This window comes from Haliaeetus albicilla, chromosome 14 (assembly GCF_947461875.1).
Source record: "Haliaeetus albicilla chromosome 14, bHalAlb1.1, whole genome shotgun sequence".
Lineage (NCBI taxonomy): Eukaryota > Metazoa > Chordata > Aves > Accipitriformes > Accipitridae > Haliaeetus > Haliaeetus albicilla.
This window is the reverse complement of record NC_091496.1, coordinates 23,973,427-23,991,723: the sequence shown is the minus strand read 5'-3', so window position 1 is coordinate 23,991,723 and position 18,297 is coordinate 23,973,427. Positions and strand designations below refer to the sequence as shown.

General features: G+C 35.3%; 1 protein-coding gene across 4 annotated transcripts in view; it reads right to left on the bottom strand.

Annotated features, from left to right (window-relative positions):
• The window catches only part of POT1 (protection of telomeres 1), an 82,599-nt gene that overhangs the window by 25,700 nt on the left and 38,602 nt on the right, over positions 1-18,297 (bottom strand). For all 4 annotated transcript variants that reach the window (XM_069801988.1, XM_069801990.1, XM_069801989.1 and 1 more), the window contains 2 exons: positions 7,621-7,911; positions 3,563-3,718 (listed from right to left, as the gene is read on the bottom strand). In XM_069801988.1, the coding sequence (XP_069658089.1) occupies positions 3,563-3,718; positions 7,621-7,911 (447 nt within the window). The remainder of the gene's footprint in view (positions 1-3,562; positions 3,719-7,620; positions 7,912-18,297) is intronic.

Sequence of the window (18,297 nt, the reverse complement as noted above, 5' to 3'; positions counted from 1 at the left end):
CTTTATAACATAGCAAATTCTCATAGTTATTTCAAAACATACAGGATTCTGTTTGCATTTAAGACACTAATGAATTCAGAACAGTCATTTATCATAGCAGTTAAACGTTCAGGTTTGGCCAGAAAGACACTCCTGACAAGAGGCTGTCTTGACCTACGGGAATCACTTAAAATCATCTGTACTGATTTTGATGCCTATTTTATGGCTGATGATATTAAAAAGGAGATTTCTTTGCCATCATTTTATCACATCAACAGTCTAACTTTACTGAGTAAACTGTGTACAACTTTTTGCAAATGAGAGGAAGCATATACACAACACTTGGGTGTGGTCCTTTGCAATAAAAAATACCAACTTAAATCCCTTAAAGGGTTTGGAGGACTTGGGGTGGGATGGGGGGGTGTTGTGGTTTGTGGGGTTTTTTTCCTTTTAATGAGTACAAAGACAGAAGTGGGGAAAATACGACTGACACGTCAAAGGAATGCTACCCAGGCCTCAAAAATATAAGGCTAGATCTTACAGCCATGTAACTCATTTAAGTTGCAGGTTGGAAATGTGACTCAGACACTAGAAAATCAAGCAAGACTTCTCAGTCCAAACTACTATGAAAAAAGACAGGACATTGTATACTGCGGGAGGAACAGCTGAAAATATTCAAATTCTGCATCTGAAGATACATAACGCAAAACAAATACTGTGAAACTATGGACCAGGACTTATATGCATGCTCAAGGTTAATTGTTTTAATTGTAAAATCCAGAAAATGCGTGGCAACACAAAACTGATGGTATCAAGCCACAGGAGGAATGCACAGCATTCAATGAATGACAGTACATAAGGAAATCTCCAACCAGCTGCAGACAGCTGGACGCCTACCATGCACTGACTGACCACTGATGCTCTCTCACCTTGATGCTTACCATCTAGCAAAATACCCCAGATGCAGAAACCCATGTCACCGACCTATTCCTGAGTTGTACGGCAAGGTCTGAGCAAATCCTGAGAACCTCTGGAAAAACTGGAATAAGAAGGGCTGAAGAATAACAAATTATAACCTATGGGGAGCAACTGTACTCTGGAGAGTTAGTTGCAGGCTGGGGTTCCTAGAGTAACATGAAAGCCTCATGCACCCCAGGTAGCCAGAGGAAGAGGGAAATTCGAGAAAAACCAGTGAACACCATTGTCTTTGCTTAGTTGTAGCTCTTGCTTGTGTCTTTATGCCCCAGGAAATAATCTACTTCAGAGATTAGACTTCTGAAAATTCAGTCTGTGTCCTGCTAAGGCAGCAAATGCTGAAAAGCCACAATCTTACCCAGCAGGAAATAGAGGCCAGTAAATATAGGGGACAAAAAGTCTAGTTATGGTATCAACTGTAGCATACCTTCAATATTACTGAAGTTCTCTCCATTGAAAATTGTAAATAATATTTGACTGTCTTGGAAAATGGGATAGAATGCTCATATCTTCAGAGTTCTCTGGACAGAAAACCCAAACAAGGAGCTTTTAACAAACTTTGCAGGAGTATCCCCGACACTGCGCTCCAGGATTTGCTAAAAATTCACTGTAATACATTACCCACTTTCTCCAGACTGTAATGCTTACTCAGAGCTTCCTTGTCTGAACATGTGCCTACAGATACAATTTTAAAATAAGAACAAATATTTCAGTTTTTTTTTTTTTTAATGTGCCCTTCTTGGTATCAAGGCCATGTGAAACAGATCATTCCTACATAAAACATCATTTCAGAGTTGCAACTGTCATTGCAAATGGTACATGACAACATGGGTGAGTATAACCTAACAATTCCATAACAATTTACATTAAAAAAGGCAATTCTAAGCTACTGTCAAATGCAAAAGAGATGGCTGAAAAATAGTGCATTTTTTTTGTTTCTGAAACCATAAGCTGGCAAAACATCTAGTACAGTTTCTGTCCACACTGTTCTCGTGTTCACACTCAGGAAGGTGCACATGCATACACTAAACGCTCTCCAGTTTTGTAAGTCTACATAAATGATTTTTTTAAAAAAAATATTTGCATAACAAGACCCTGACCTAAATAAAATATTGTACAGATTAATATAGAGTATTTCAGTTATACTTTCTTATGATATGACATGATTTCCACTAGTATTTTAAAACAAACCTTTTTTTAAATCTTCCATTTTAGGAAGAGTCCCACAAAATTTTATTGTCTTTAGATTATTCTCTGAAATAAAATTAATTGCGTGTATTGCAACCTGAACTTAACAAATCCTCCTGAAGTTTAATTGTTAGGATATCAGCACTTTTTCTTCAATAACTCCACTAAGACAATCCACTAAAAAGCAGTGCTCAAAAATGATCTAACTTAAAACTTCTACAGCTTGCATGAGTTAAACTACTGCAACTTTGGACATAGCCAGAAGGAAAAAAACAGCCCGTGTTGCTCAGTAGGTCAAACCAGGCTTCCTAACAGTTTCCTTTGACGTTAGAGCTTCTGCTACACAGTGCAGTACCCAGCAAAGGCACAGATGCTTTAGAGATAAGAAAGGAAGGGCTTATAGGAAGGAAAAAAAAATTGAGAGCTGATGAAGACATCCAGTGTACCACATATTCAATAGGAATTCCTGAATATAAATAAGAGAGAGTAATAAAGGGAGTATCATCAGCTACTCAAGAAAATATGTTTTATTAAAATATATTTTTCCCTTAATTTTCAAAACATACTGCTTCACTGGAACATCAGCAGTTATTTATAGCAATAGATTACACCAGTTAGCAAGAGAAAAATTCTGGAAGAAAACCTGTAAGTAATGAAATACTTCTGTGAGTAAGTTTTGTTATGAATTCTTACACAATGGCAAGTTATTTTGCTATCTGCCCTTTACTTATGAGCGGGCATTAATACATCAAATTGATTTCATGTCTGCTGATAGCCCCAGCCTAACAAATGGCTTATCACTTACCTTTATTTTCTGGTAGACACTTTCTTAAAAATGACGCTTGGGTACAGAGGGCAAGACATAAAATGAAAGATGTATTCTTTGCTAATTTACTGTATTCAGAAGCAAGATGGCAGTATTGCTGAAGATCAAATGTTTAATTATGTTGTTTTCTCTATCTAAGCATAATCAACATTACTGACCCACTAAATGAAGATTGCACTGCAAATTGTAGAAGTTTATAGAACAGAAAATCTTTTATTGACTTTAGAATTACGGGCCTTTAATGGGACTACAAGTTTAACCCCAATTTATGTAATTTAAAAAATAATTCTAAAGTATAGAATACATTTTGTGAGTGCATAATTTTCACAGGATTATATATGATATTACAGTGTCTGGAAAGAACTGCTTAATTTGGAAGAATTTTTTCGTGGCAATTTTAGGGTAATGAGGCTGTTTTACACGTGTTGAAGGAGTTTTGCTTTCAAATAAAAGGTATGGGAAATACAATGAAAGATAAAGAGGAACATTTGAAACTAATTAACAGCAGAACTGAAATGATACATTCTCTGAAGTGAGTTCTAAGCAGAAAATAGGCCACAAAATGAGAGTTAGAAATACCAAACTGTGCATTACCTTAAGTGATTTTGCCAGTTGTACATGGTTATCATAGACTAGAACGTCCACCGTTAGATTTCGCAGCTGATGAAGAACAACTTTTTCTCCTTCCAGGTCTCTTGCTTCCACAGGCACCTTCCACGTTGGGTAGGGACATTTTGTGCCATCCCATACCTGCAATGCAAATGAACTATTTCAATATGCTCAGAATACTTTAGATTGAGATTTTAAATAACCTTTATTTTTTTTTTTAACAAATTTGCTGTTTATTTAAAAATCTTAATTGGAATCTCAGTTTTAAAGTCCTTAATCCCTTTTTGGGGATTTTTTTTTTAATTATTATTCCTTACAGAGTATAAAATAACCTCTATAGAGAATATGATCAAGTGTTAAAAGCTGGGTTTTGTTAATATTTAAAAAAAACCAAAACAAAAACACAAAAAACCCCCAGCGCTAGCAAAACCTCAAGTCTTTATCCAGCAGTTACAACTATTAGAATTCACCATATGCAGAACTGTCTATATTTAATATTTTAATCCTGCTATAGGTTCTTTTTAACATTCCAGCTACAGTATGTGAAGACTGAGTACACAGCATATACTCCCTTAATTACTGATGATCTCCTACATCAGTATACACTGCTAGTTATCCAGAACGTATTAGAAAAACATCAGTATTTAGCATATACTTAAATAATGAGTATTCTAAAAATTGTTTGCCTAAAGCACTTAAGTACTGAAATATCAATAGAGTTATTCTTGAGCTATCAAAGTTATTGTGAAAAAGTAACATTACCAACAGACTTAGCACTTTGGAACCAAAATCTTACTACTGAAACAAAACATTAAAATTTCAGTGATAGCTGCTTACAATATATTCTGTAAACTATGGTTTCCTGAGTTCCTGAAGATACACTCTTCTCAAACACAACAGAAATTATGGTCTCAAATACTGGCACAGAAAAAGAAAAATCTAGAGGCATTTCGACTATAAGACTGAAATGCTGCATTTCATAGGATTTCATGCATATAGGTTCAACAGAAGCTAATTTTCAGAAAGTTTGTGATACCAAGGCATTTTGTCCCAAGTTAGGCACTGCAGAGGGGGAGAAAAAAAAGACACCAAAGCTTAATTTTTAAAGGGTTTCTACCCTTTATGCTTAACAGCTGTGGATCAAAGGACCCACAAGAAAAGATCTAAGAATCAGCAAAGCCATGTGTAAATACACTGAGAATAACTCATGGTTGAAATACTCATCTCAAATCAAGAGATAAAGGGAAAAACTGTTCACAGTGAAAACGACCCATAACATCAAATTAATGTTTCCAAATAAGAGTGTATTCTGAAGGACCCAGATAATGACATGGTACACGCTGCCACAGATTGAAAAAAAAAAAAAAAGCCTATTATCTTCTGATCCTGTACCATGAAATACTTAAAACCACCTTTGAAAGAGAGGTTGCCTATTGCTTGAATTATCAAACCTTTTCGAGACCTGAGCTTGAGAAATATAGATTTAGTGCATATATATTATGAATTTAGCCACTTTATTTTGTCAAAGAACCCTAAGTTTGCCAAGTTTCCCATTATTTTTCAACTGGCTTTACTTGGGATACGTTGGTAGTTCCACACTTAAGAGATGGCTCTGACAAATGGATTAAAATAACCTGTATGCTCCCTGTCAGATACAAGGATGACTACTTAGCTTTAAAATGTCCTTTGCCAGAGGAACTAATGGGACTAGCGTCAGGGCACCTTTTGGAGGAATTTGTAAGCCAGTAAGCTTTCTTTACAAGAAAAAAAAAAATCCTTAGAAGAGCAGTTGCTTTTGTTTTTCATATGCACAAATATGAAAACAGATCAAGCTCTCTACCTCAGGAGCTTGCCAGCTTCACTTTACTCAGATGAAAACACAGAAGCCCTGGTTTCAAAAGCCAATACTGGTCTAAAAAACAACACTGATTAAATTAATTCTGGATAAGAAACAGCAAATGGTTCCATTACTAGTCATGAACAGACTGGAGCTAAGGGTTAGTAGCAACCTTTGATCACAATGGTCAGAAAAACACTGAAATGGGAGAGACACAATGAAACCTGTTTCTCTCTTCAGTAGAGTATGGCACTTGTGTGACATAGCTTAACATAGACAATTTAACTAACAGACAGAAGGAAATAAAAGAATAATAGTAGAACTCCTGTGAAAGGCATAAATGACAGAAAAACTTCTAGTGTGAGTTTTTCAGTCTCCATCAATTTGAATAACAAAATTATCAGAAAAATGTAAGCACTAACAAGTTAGTGATAAGGTCTTTATGCCATGTCAGCCTCAAGTGCTGTACATATCCCAATTAATTTATCAAGTGTAATATTAAAAGTTATGCTATGGGTGATGCACAAAATCACTGAAATTGATTTTACTTGTCTTTAAGCAATCCCCACTAGTTACATGAGCTCAACACTTAAAATAATCATTACATTTTATATTATAACCAACCATTAATATAACTAATACACTTGGAATGACATGATTCATTTAAATCATTATTATAAAACATATAACCAAAATATCATAATCACCATCACTCCATTTGAGCTGGTATTGAATTGTTTGTTTGTTTGTTTAGTGGATCAACAAAATAATCAGAGATCTGTCTACAAATTTTTAAAAAGGCTTCTCTTCTATCACGACCAACTTTTCATGTGAGAAAGGGATTGTGCCATGCTTCTAAAATGGAGGAAATTAGCAACAGCATATCAATGTTAATCTACCATTTTTAAGCTTGTCCGATGTACTTTAATACAGATTTAAGTATTTAGTATTTTATACTACTAAAAAAAATACACAAAGGAATTACATATCAGAAAAATTGATCTACCATTATTTGATTTCAAGCTTTTACCTTCCTAAATCTCTCCTAAATTTCCCCCCCCAAGTCATTATCTTTACTATACAAAACTGACAAAATCGACTTCGGACCTTAAAACACAGAAAAGAGTGTAAAGAAATATTAATAATTTAAGAAAGCACTTGTCTCTGTCCTTGCAAAGGATCCTTCAATGCTGAACATATACTTATTAATGAACAACTTAATTACAGTCCACAAAGTTCTGAAATTTTACTGGGTGTCATTTGACATCTATTTCACAAGGGATAATTAAATGGAAATATTTGTAAGAGCTGCGAAGTATATTATCGGATGACAGTTAAGGTTCGTTTCTGTGCAGTGCATGCATTGTTCTGCACAAGAAAAATCTTTGCTGCTTTAATGAAGGAATAATGCAGTGTGCTGTTTCTAAAAATGTTGTAACAATACAGTTTAATACAGTAGAACCAATAAATAATTTTATGAAGTCATAAAATGAAAAATAACAGACTGTTCATCACTCACATTTTAACACTCAACTTATAAAAGAAAGAAAAAGAAATACAGAGGAGTTTCAGAATAATACCAGACTGATACATCTGGAGCTAAAACCAGGAGAATTACGCAGACCTCCTTTTTATTTAGCTGATGTTAAGGATCACCCTTGGAAAGTACTCTCCTGTTGTGTGGCACTATGCATTTTGTACTTCCAGTGAGCACTGATCCCCAGAGCGGTTATGTATAACTAAAATAAGCTACCTAAAATCCATCAAGATAGATAAAATAACCCATTCATTCATTTTCTAGATAGTGCTACTTACTGCGTTAATTATATCCAGCAGATCTAGTAAAAAGAGCAATAATTGCTGCTAACTAAAAAACAATGTTAAAATTTCAAACTAACAATATTTTTCAACTTAAGAAATCTTGCAATATTTATCTACAACTGTTTGTGAAATGATGATCCATACCAATGCCATCTTATAAAACTTCTCTAAAGAAATAAATCAGATGAACAACTTTAAAGAGAACTGGGATTTCTGTTTTGTTTTCATAGAAATAATTTGGTCAAGGATCATAAATTTGCTTAACCTCAAAATATTTACCTACGTAACATTACTTAAATCAATGAATATGTTTGTTTCAGCAAAAACTGAATCACAATTTCTTAATAAATAAATCTAACAAATTACTTTAAAAAAAGAAATCTACCTTTAGAAGAAAAGAAGATCCATCCACTTTTGCTTTTCCTACCAGCTGGCAAGTGAGATCAAAGAACAGCATTGGCCTAACACCAGACAATTTTGCTGCTGGTCCAGAGATGGAAAGATTACTGGCTGCCCAAACACGCAATTCTTCTATTGTTTTCTGTTCTTCATCCATGAAAGTGTACACTTTGCTAGAGGATCGAGGAACTACTGGCGCTCCCACAGTTCCATCAAATGTCAAGGATGCAAATCCCACACCGGTAATTCCCTGCATCTGTCCATTGTATTCCTTGATCTGTAACAAAAAATGAGGGGGGGGGGGGGGGAAATGGTTGCATTGCATCAAAATACACATACATTTTTTTTTTTTAACATATGCATGAAGAATGGACCATTTATCATTTTTGTTCCTGGTGCTATTAGGAGAACAGAGTCAAAATAAAACCAACAACAACAACAAAAAAGGAAATTAACATTAACAAGAAAACAAAGTGAATAAGCACAAAATATAATCCAACACACAAAAACTTTTAAAGAGGCAGACTAGTACCTACCTGTAAATATACAGCATCAGTGCAGAGTATTTTATTCACAAAACTCAAAATGTTTGTGTGGGGAACACATCAGGATTGCTTTTACAGATAGGGAAACTGAGGCACAAGAGAAATTAATTTTTAGGGGTCACACAGCAGAGCTATGGCAGAGCAAAGTTATTACGGATTCCCGTTTTCTGCCTCTCAATAGCCTCATTTCCTGATATGGAACTTAAAAAGAAAATATCAGTTCTAGGAGTTTGTTTTTTTTTTTCTATAAAGCAACAGTGACCAGCTTTCCTCCCTTGAATTATGAATACAGCTTTCATAATTACTCTTGTGTCTGCTGCCCTGCACATGGCAGGTCACCTGTATCCTGCTGATTTAGCTGTGTATCTGCTACCATATAAAACACAGTATTCAAAGTCTGAAGCATTCCTTCAAGGATCTAGTCTAGTCTTACTGTTCCCTGCACTTTATATATATCTCAAAGCATTGCATGACTCATTATCCAGAAATCCCAGACTGTCTGCTTTGATCCATCCTTTTTTAATTAAGATTTGCTTACCCAAAAAGCAACAAGACTTCTGAATATAGCGTTTGCGAGACGATCTAGTTTAGGATTCGCAGTACTCAGTTTTCAAATGGTTAAAAATCCTACTGATTTAAAAGTACAAAAGCTGAAAAACATGACAGAAGTTCTAAACAGCAACATTTTTTTACGAAAATATTGCCAACGGTTTAGGCCTATATTTTATAAACACACTGAAATTTAAAAAGCACACAAATCAAGTATTCCTTGGAAATTCATAAACAAGGCAGTTCAATCTTGGTGACAGGAACTCCTTTAATCCCTGATACTTTAACATAATGCATAAATGCACTAAGGATCATCTCTAGGATAAACTTTCATTTACTTAAGCATTCTCCAGACCTGATCAATGGAGCACATCAATTCATGATGTAGTTGTTCTTCATTGTAACACTGAAAAGCTTTAGTCTTTTAACGTTTAGGCTTAAATATTGAAAATACAAGAAAACCCAATGGACAAATCAGGAGAACACAGAGTTTCATAATCAATTTGTGCCCATTACCCATGATCTGGAAAGAAATGTTCCACTACGACACTAAGATGTTATTTAATATAAATACACAGATTTACTTCAGGTGCTGCTACTGGCATTGTATTCCACAGCTTCTCAAAATAGGTAACATCCAGAGGGGAGAAAGCCTTACTTATTCATCTGCTATCAAAAGATACTTCAAGCATATTTTTAAGTATCTTGTCTGATGTCAAACATTTCTCAAAGTGTTTTAATTTCCAATTTACCTATTTATTTATTTCTCCACTAATTCTTTTAAATGATCATCAAAATATCTTGACTTCTTCCTTACTAAAAATTCTGTCCTAGACCTCTAGCCTATTTATGACGGCTCTAAACCTTTTAAGAAACCAGTTCAAGAAACTACTTTGTCTCCATGGGCTTCTACTAATATTTCACCAAAGACTATTTTCCCCATTTCCCAAATCCTTTATGTCATGTTTTAAGCATTCATGAGGCTGCGCTTGAACACGCTGTACTTCCGTCATCTCTTAGTACCCTCATTTAGTGGATTTGAAATCAGCCTTAATGCAGCAAAAGGCAGTTATAAAATAACAAAACAAATAAAACACATAAGAAGGTAAACCTGAAGTGTCATGATGAGAAAATTACCAATGATCTTGAAGCAAAACCAAATGTCCTTAGGCATAAGTATGTGGAGAAGCCACTGAGTGGTCTCAAAGGTAAACAGCATTCAACAACATTATTTAGTGAACAACAGAACAAACAGGAGAACTAAATGTAGAATGGGTTATAGAACAAAATATTTCATACCTGGCAAATTACTTGTGTCAGACCCATAGAACAGATGATGGTCAACAGAAATTCCCTGGGCTTATTCTTTAAAAACAAACCATTACTAAAGTGATGAGGAATCACTGGAGTGTAAAATGAACAAAATCCATGGGCAAATATTGTTTCATTATGGCACTCTTAAGTAGATCTCAGATCAAGTTAAGCAGTGATACTGTAAACTAGTTATATTTTCCACACACAAATGATTTTGAAATTGAATTAAACTTAGGGAAAAGAGCTAATCTGAGACTTATGTATATGATGACAATTCCCCCTCAGTAGATTTTGTGTCATTTCTAGAGGCCTTGGGGATTTTTTTTAAAAATCAGCCTGGGAGATCAGGGGGGAAAGAACAGTGAAGGGGAGCAGATGGCTATCACTTCAAAAATTCCCTGAGAATTTTAAATAAATTCAATAAATAATGGTTGCTAAACAAAAATATATTCTGGGACAAACACAAAGCAGATACAATACATTTGGCTTGTTCTAAGCAGGGAAGTAAACTCCAATACATATTGCAGCAGCCTTTGGCACAGTTTTTATAAACTAAAGAACAAAAGGTGAAATGCCACCTCAACAAACTGTGTGGACAATAAACTCTAGTGGTTTCTATGGGGTACAACTCTATCCTGAATATGCTCATTGAAAAGAAGCTAATCTTGAAATATTTATAAATAGATTTACAAGAACCTAAACCACCTAAATTTATTTTTTTTTTTAACTGAAGCTGGTGTTATTCACCTCACTCAATGGAAAAGTGCGATAGTAAGTAGTGTATAAAGCTGGAATAATAGCATCTCCAAGGTAGTTTTCCATCAAACCTGATTGTTAAATTACAGAAGGAAAGGACTATTATGAAACCACTGCAGTCACAGATCATCTTAGAATATCAAAAAATGCCTTGTAAAACAACATATACTAAGCTAATGTACACGTTCTTATACTAAGAAGGAAGATTTCCTAAAATAAATTTAACTATTGATTTGTGGAAGGATCAGGAATTCAAGATAATATTTTGAAACATGAATACATTAAGCTTAGAACTTCTTCATTATTTATACATATAAAATTATTTCAAGACATCAAGTTGTGTTGTGGTTTGTTTTTTTGTTACTTGAATTATTGCATCATCTGAAATGTACCGTCCAAACTTCTATTTCACTTTGAGTATACATTCAGGTGAAGACCTCATTGTAAGGTATCTTTTACCTAAGCAGAAGTAAAAAACTTATGATCCCTGTGATTCACAGTTAACAACAAAAATAATAGAAGATCAATGTTCACATGCTGCTACCCAGCCTTCCCTTAACTGCAGAAATGTAGTATATGTGAGATGTCTACAGGCAATGTATCTGCAAGAATTACAGTTACTGTGGTGAGCAATGTATTCCCCTCAGTTAAACATATGTATATAAGCACGTGCCACTCTGTATGACACAAACAGGGTTCAGCTGACACAGCAGCAGTGACAAAAAAATCCCCTCCTCCTCAAACACAGAATCTGATCACAAGCCTCCAGGAGCAAAAAAACTTTATGAAGGTATAGATGGGATTACAACTGGCTGTCACAGAACCGTAGGAATTTTGGTTGGCGGGGACCTCAGGAGATCATGAAGTTCCATCTCTTCTTCAGGTAAGGGCTGTTGTCAGCACTGTGTCACATCAGGCTTTGGCTAGTTGAGCCTTGAAAAATTCCGAGCATGGAGATTCCAGAACCTCCCCAGGTAACCTCTTTCAATAACACACTACTCTTAGTCCACAACCGTCCATGGAAATACCTCCTTTGCCATACTAAGTCTTATCGTGTCTAGATGCATAAGGTTCCCCAGCACTGATTACCAAGTATTTTGGTTGTATTGAATGCTTAAAAAGATCTGTAGGAATTTGGGGAAAATACCTAATACATGGATTATATTTCAAGTGAAGCTCCATGCAAAAACCTAGACAAGAACTTGGGACAGTGCCAAAAAAAGAACACAATATACTAGGTGCCACACACTCTTCTAATTTGTTCTTATAAATGATGGCTATGAAAAAGGATTTCCTTCTAGGAGCTGGATAAAAAATTTACCTTATGCTAGGGGATGGGGGTTCCAAGTCACAAAGGGATGCCCTTTAATTCTCCCCATTCACTCGCCACCTTACACAGTTTTAGAGACAGATCACTGCAATTTAACTTGAAAAATGGTCTCGAATAGCTGGACCAGACACTTGATGGAAAAACACAAACAAATAAAACATAGGTTTTCCATTGTGTCAAGACAAAAAATTAGTTCACTTAGGTATTCAGCTTACTTCGTTGGGTTCTTTCTTTTCTATTTTTGGCTGCACAGGTAGCCAACACAGAATGGAATAGCATCTAAGAGCCACTGGTCCAAGACAGCATGGGTTTCAGACCTGTCTGAACTGAACCACAGAGCTTTTAAAACTTGGAAACACTCCATAAGTATTGTTTGCCATGTGAGCAGTGATGAGTTATAAACAAAGGTTGCTTTCTCCTGTTAAATGCTATTACTTTATCAGTGGTTCTGACATTTTAAATAAGAAACAAAGCAGAAGCAGGTTGAGAAGGTGTCTTGTTAAGAAATTATGTTTATATGCCTCAAACTAGCTGAAAAAAAATCCCAAAAGAACTGTCCTGAAGTCTTCAGGTATGAAAAGCCTCAACAATTTCATTCCTAAACATCCTTTCTATTAAATGGGAGTTGCTCCTTTGTGTTATGGACTTCTTAGAGAAAAATCAAAGTCCTGGATTTATGATGATTTGTCCATCTCAAGAGACTGTAGCCACTGAATACAATACACTGTATGTCCAGCATCACCTACAAGGATATTAGTAACCAATCCCCTTAATCTGTCCCTGTTCTACCGCTGCTGAAACTCTTGAGGTTTATTAGGAATGGCACAGGGCTAAGAAGAGGCTAAAAGTTAGAGTAAGACCTTTGGAGATGTTTCTCACTAGCCCTCTCCAGACTTGGCAACATGAGAACAACTTCAGTCCTACAATCTGGAAACCTACATTTTTAAAACTAATCTGGGAACAGGAAATGCTTGCTTTCCATTCTGAGTGTCATTCAGTGCACGAGGGTGGGATGCGATGGAAGGCAAAAAACCCATCACAAACACTGATGACATACTTCCAAGCTAAAACAAAGTTGCAGATCAAGCATTTGAATGATATACACATCCCATGACAGAACATGCAAACAAATAGTCCCAATACCAAAAAAAATTACCATGATTCATTAAAATTGTTATTAATTTAATAACTTATTGCTAAAAAATATGCTAGACAACTGAACTTGAGCCTTAACACTGTATCAGATCCAAAGATTAATTTCTTTGTAAAAGTTTGATGACTCTCACTGATGCTGTTTATATGGGAAAAAAAAAAAGTTTCCTGTCAAAAAACCACCCAAAGTCACTTGGTATATTTCCTTATATCTTGTAAATGTTTTCTCACATTAAAGTAAATCACAGTCTAAACAACTTTGGATAATATGGTATGCTGATTATATTTTCTTGTATTTAATAATGTAATCCTAGTGTATGTGTACCTCCAGCTGTATGAACAGAGAGGTAATAATGAAATAGAGAAGCAATTTCAAGTAACTTAGTAAATCTCTGTCCTTATATAAATTAAACCATTTTGAACATGTTTAAATATAACAAGAAAACCGAACTACAAAAATTATCTGCAGGCACCTTCCAAAAGAAAGTTAACAAGGCTAGTCATATGGAAGTCAAATTAATTTTTATGAAGACATGAAAATACACCTAGATATTAGGACCGTAAATTATAGCTTATCCTCTACTATTCCTGAGAATTGCTGCCTGCAAAATAAGATTATCAGAAACATCTGCAGCAATAGAAATACAAATTAAAGAAGAAAATGAACAATACATTGTACATTTCATTTACCAGTTCACCTGAACATATTGTAACCATTTTGTGGGAAAAAAAATTGTATGCAAAAAGTGTATATAATTAAACCAGCTGAAATAATTTGTTTTGATAATAATTTTTAAAAAGCCAGCAGGCATCATAGTACTGCTTTAGAAATATTCCTCAGAAAAAGTGGCATAGTGTATTTGAGAAAATTCTAGTAAAGTAAAAACCTACTATTTTGGAGTATTTCCTACGTATTTAAGACATGATCAGGTAACTTAACCACAAGTACTCAGATGAAAATTTCAGAAAACATATATGCAAAATTCTAAGACTTCGAATTATGGAGAAACTATCACTGTCTACAGTCAGTATTTCCTGACATTATTTACTTTAGGACAAATACGTGTTTTTAATTTGAATTCCATCAAAACTTCAAAGTGAGTTGCATGCCTTACATAATTTTTGAAGGGAAGCCAAAAGCAATAGTAATATTGACATCTCTGAGAAAAATGTTGGTCTCTCTGTGTTAAAAAGAATCTCATAATTGTTTAGTAAAAAAATTTTAATTGCCTCCACTCTTCAGAGCAAGAATTGGAAAACAGGGTTGCAATGCTGCAGACATGTTCTTTGACATCCTTTTTAGCAAAAAGTATCAAACCTAACTTTGGCCAAGTTTTTATATTTTGGATGACATTTACTCAGAGGACACTAGAAGTCTGGCAGCTAAATTCTGCCAAAGTTTAATGTTAACTCAGTATGTTTCGTATCTAAGCTTCAGACTTTCCCCTCTCATCCTTATCAACGACCTGACAGCTATGGCCAGAGCTGCCTAGGAATAAGAAGTGAGCAGATAACTTCTCCTGTGTGTGTCTCTCAGTGCCTTCCATATTGCATCAAGTAGAAAGAAAGAGAAGGAATCCACTTTCATGCGACAAATTGGATTAAACTAAAGGAGGGAATACACAGACACAAAGAAACCGCTAGCAAAGTGCAGAAGAGTGCTCCTAGAAATAACAGCAGACTGGTTTAAAGATCAGAGTAGGTAACCTAGTAGAACAAATGCTAGGTTAAGTATTACTAGGTTAAGGAGAGTGATGCACAAAAAGAGAGACAGGACAGAACTGGTAAGGATAACAAAAAAGGGAGTGTGATGGAGCCTTCTATGTTTTTATGATGCCACGTTCCATATGCTTGATATTCAGATTCCCACTCCTCTGTGGACAGGCAAACAGCTTAGGAACTCACTAGCAACACATATATCTTACACTTGTCAACTGACTGATCTATGGAGGGAATAACCATCTATCATGACTATAAAGTACTTATGCTCAAAGCAGCAATGCATTTCTATTGTAAATCTAAAGAGTTTGAAGCAGATGAATATGCAATTGATAGCATGCAAGAAATTTGTTTGGTTTTTTTTCTTGCTGTTTTTCTCCATTTTGTTATTCTAAAGGTCTAGGATGCTGCATCTAACTGCAAAACTAAAACACTAGAATTATAAACCGTAATGATTCCAAAGTTAGTAGATGACACAGTTACTGCTGTCTGTGCAAACACAGTTCAGCTCATGGTACATTTCTATCATGATACCCCATTCCATTACCCTGTTTTTCTACAGGACATTTTCCTATTCAGTGCACGACTTGAGAAGTGCAGTGGTGATGAATTAGTGCTGTGTAACAAAGAAGCTGTCATCTTTAAGACTCCTACTTAATTTGTTACAGCAACTGGAGCCTATGTAAGGAAGGAGTTAAGGCATGAAAGTAAGAGAGGAGAATAGCATCAAGATTACTATGGCAAAAAGCTAGAGAATTAAGACTTTGTAATTGCTACAGAGATTGCATTATGCTGAGGAAGTCATATAAGTGAATTTTATGAGAGGTCATTTCTTTGCTCTTCATTCTCCAAGTGTTCCACATGAGTCTCACAGCTCTATAATGCTGTGCATTCAGGAAAAAAGACCCATCAAAACACATCCTAGACAGTGATTGTATCAGACAACTAGAGTACGCTGAACAAGACGAACACCTAAATAAGAAAGTGCTTCACTTTTCTCCAATTCTCAAACATTAAAATGGAAATCAAATACCAATTCATTTCACTAGGAATGAGGAAATAAATTCTTGTTTGCAAATCACTAAGAGGTAATCAGGAATACTAGAGAAAAACCAATACAGAAATTAACAAGTCTGTCATCATGCAGGGTTTGAGTAATACAAGAAAGGCAGAATACATGCCAAAACTCCTAAGTCAAGTGAGGATAAAATATTGCAGATTCAGTCAGTACCAGCAGGTTGCCTCTTCCCTCTCTTTAACAGGTTAAACATTAGGCATTAAGTCTTAAGATATTAAGAGCATCCACAGTGAACCATAAAAAAAAGTTCCAAGAAAACTCCACTTGAGATAACTCCTTCTTTACCATGAAGATAGAGGGAGGCTAGACAATTAGGCCTAGCTTTTATATTGGGGAGTGGGAGGATCTCCCCCATTATCTCTGCAGAGCAGTGACTGCAGTTGAAGGCCCAAATACAGTACTGCAAATCCCTAAGTACTATAACTCATGAGAAATCATCATAAGAAGTCATAAAAATGCACTTCAAGAAATATTAACAGAAATGTAATTAAAACTGGATAATCTTTCAGTTCTGTTACTAAGACACTTAAAATTTTCATTCTCTGCAACAAATGCTGAGGAAATAAAATTATTCTCTATGCAGAGTAATCCCAACAGAATCCTCTCCATTAAGTTATTACCTCTGAACCATCAGACCTTGCCAACAGCTGTGTTACTATGAAGAGGTTATTCATTGGCAGCTAAGAGTGTAGCTGGGAACAGTCATTTTTAAAATGTGTTTGCTATCAATGTCAACTGGACATTGGAAGCCTCTCAAAAGCATATTTGGGACAGGGAAATGTGAATACACACTGTAAGGACTATGCATATCTGTCATCATTGGTAAGCGCAGCTCTGACAGACTATGGCCTCTGCTACTCTCGGCTGCTTTCCATTCAGCAAACTAAGAGAAGGTGATAAGGCCTGAAGACAAAAGGAGAAGAGAGCAAAAGAGGAACTGCAGACAGTGTAAGTAGAACTCTAATTAGAGCTGATTTCTTTTTTTAATTGAAAACTGTGTTAACAGCAATCACACACACTATGCTGGCTGCAGGTGAAAGAGATGAAGAGGTCACCCCCCCCGCCCAGTTCACTCCCAGCAGTTGGCACCAGGCTTCTATGTCAGATTTTTACCTGCTCAGATCAGATAAGAAAACTTCCAAAGTAACTGTTTGTTAGTAACTCTTTGGGGTAGTCAAAACTTTCCCATGCAGAAAAAAGACAACTTAGTGACTCTAGATCATTCTGACTTAGAAAATAATTAAACAAGCTGTCAGCTTATGCATCTGAGGAGATATGGATTGTGAGCAGCTGGAGGTCAGTTAGGGCTGGAAACCACTTAAAACAGCTCAGCTGCGGTAAAAAAAAAAAAAAAAAGTGTATTTGAGGAGGGAATTAACAGACCCTATCTTTAAATACTGAAACATCATCTTGGAGAATGATGAAAAAACAATTGACAAGGATTTTAGAATTATCTCCTCAAAAATTTGATGCCAAATCAGGAGAATGGTGAGGTTCCTTACATGTGATATATCAAGAGGTTTCCTTAAAAAGTTTACATTGAAGATAAATAGCGGAGCTGAGACACTATTATGTTTGCATAAAGTGAATACATAACTTCCCTGACAGTGGTCTTGTTTGTTTTTTTAACCTGTACTTCCCACATCTCAAAAAAAATCCAATATTAACCTACCGCAGATGTGCAACTTCTCAATTCTTTTATTTTGACTAGGCTCCTTTCTACTTTCTCCTTTTTCACACATATATTATAAAATATGTATTTTGATTTCAGAAGCAATAAACATGTTTCTACCTCCACTGAATTTCAGAAATGGGTATATATGTGTAACACCCACCCTGCTGGATTAAGAGAGAAGTTAAAACATAGCATAAGACTATCCCATCTGAAGTCAAATCAATGAACTTCCAAGACTAACAACACATCTCAGGTATTGATTAGCAACACAAGCTTCAAAATCTAAATACATTTTCATTCCACTCTAATTATACATAAAGATGACCTTATGGAAGCTTTATACTAACCCAGAATAGGTTAGCTAATTTCTCCCTCAACTGTAAATATTTATACTATACAGGAATAACTGAAGACTGTTTCTGAATCTTAACAAGTTCTTTCTTAACAATCTCAGTGGTACAAATTTTAATTACTGGATAAATCTTACCACTTTTTACATTTATTGTCATGGGTTTTTTCATTTTGTTCTCCTGCTACAGCGTATC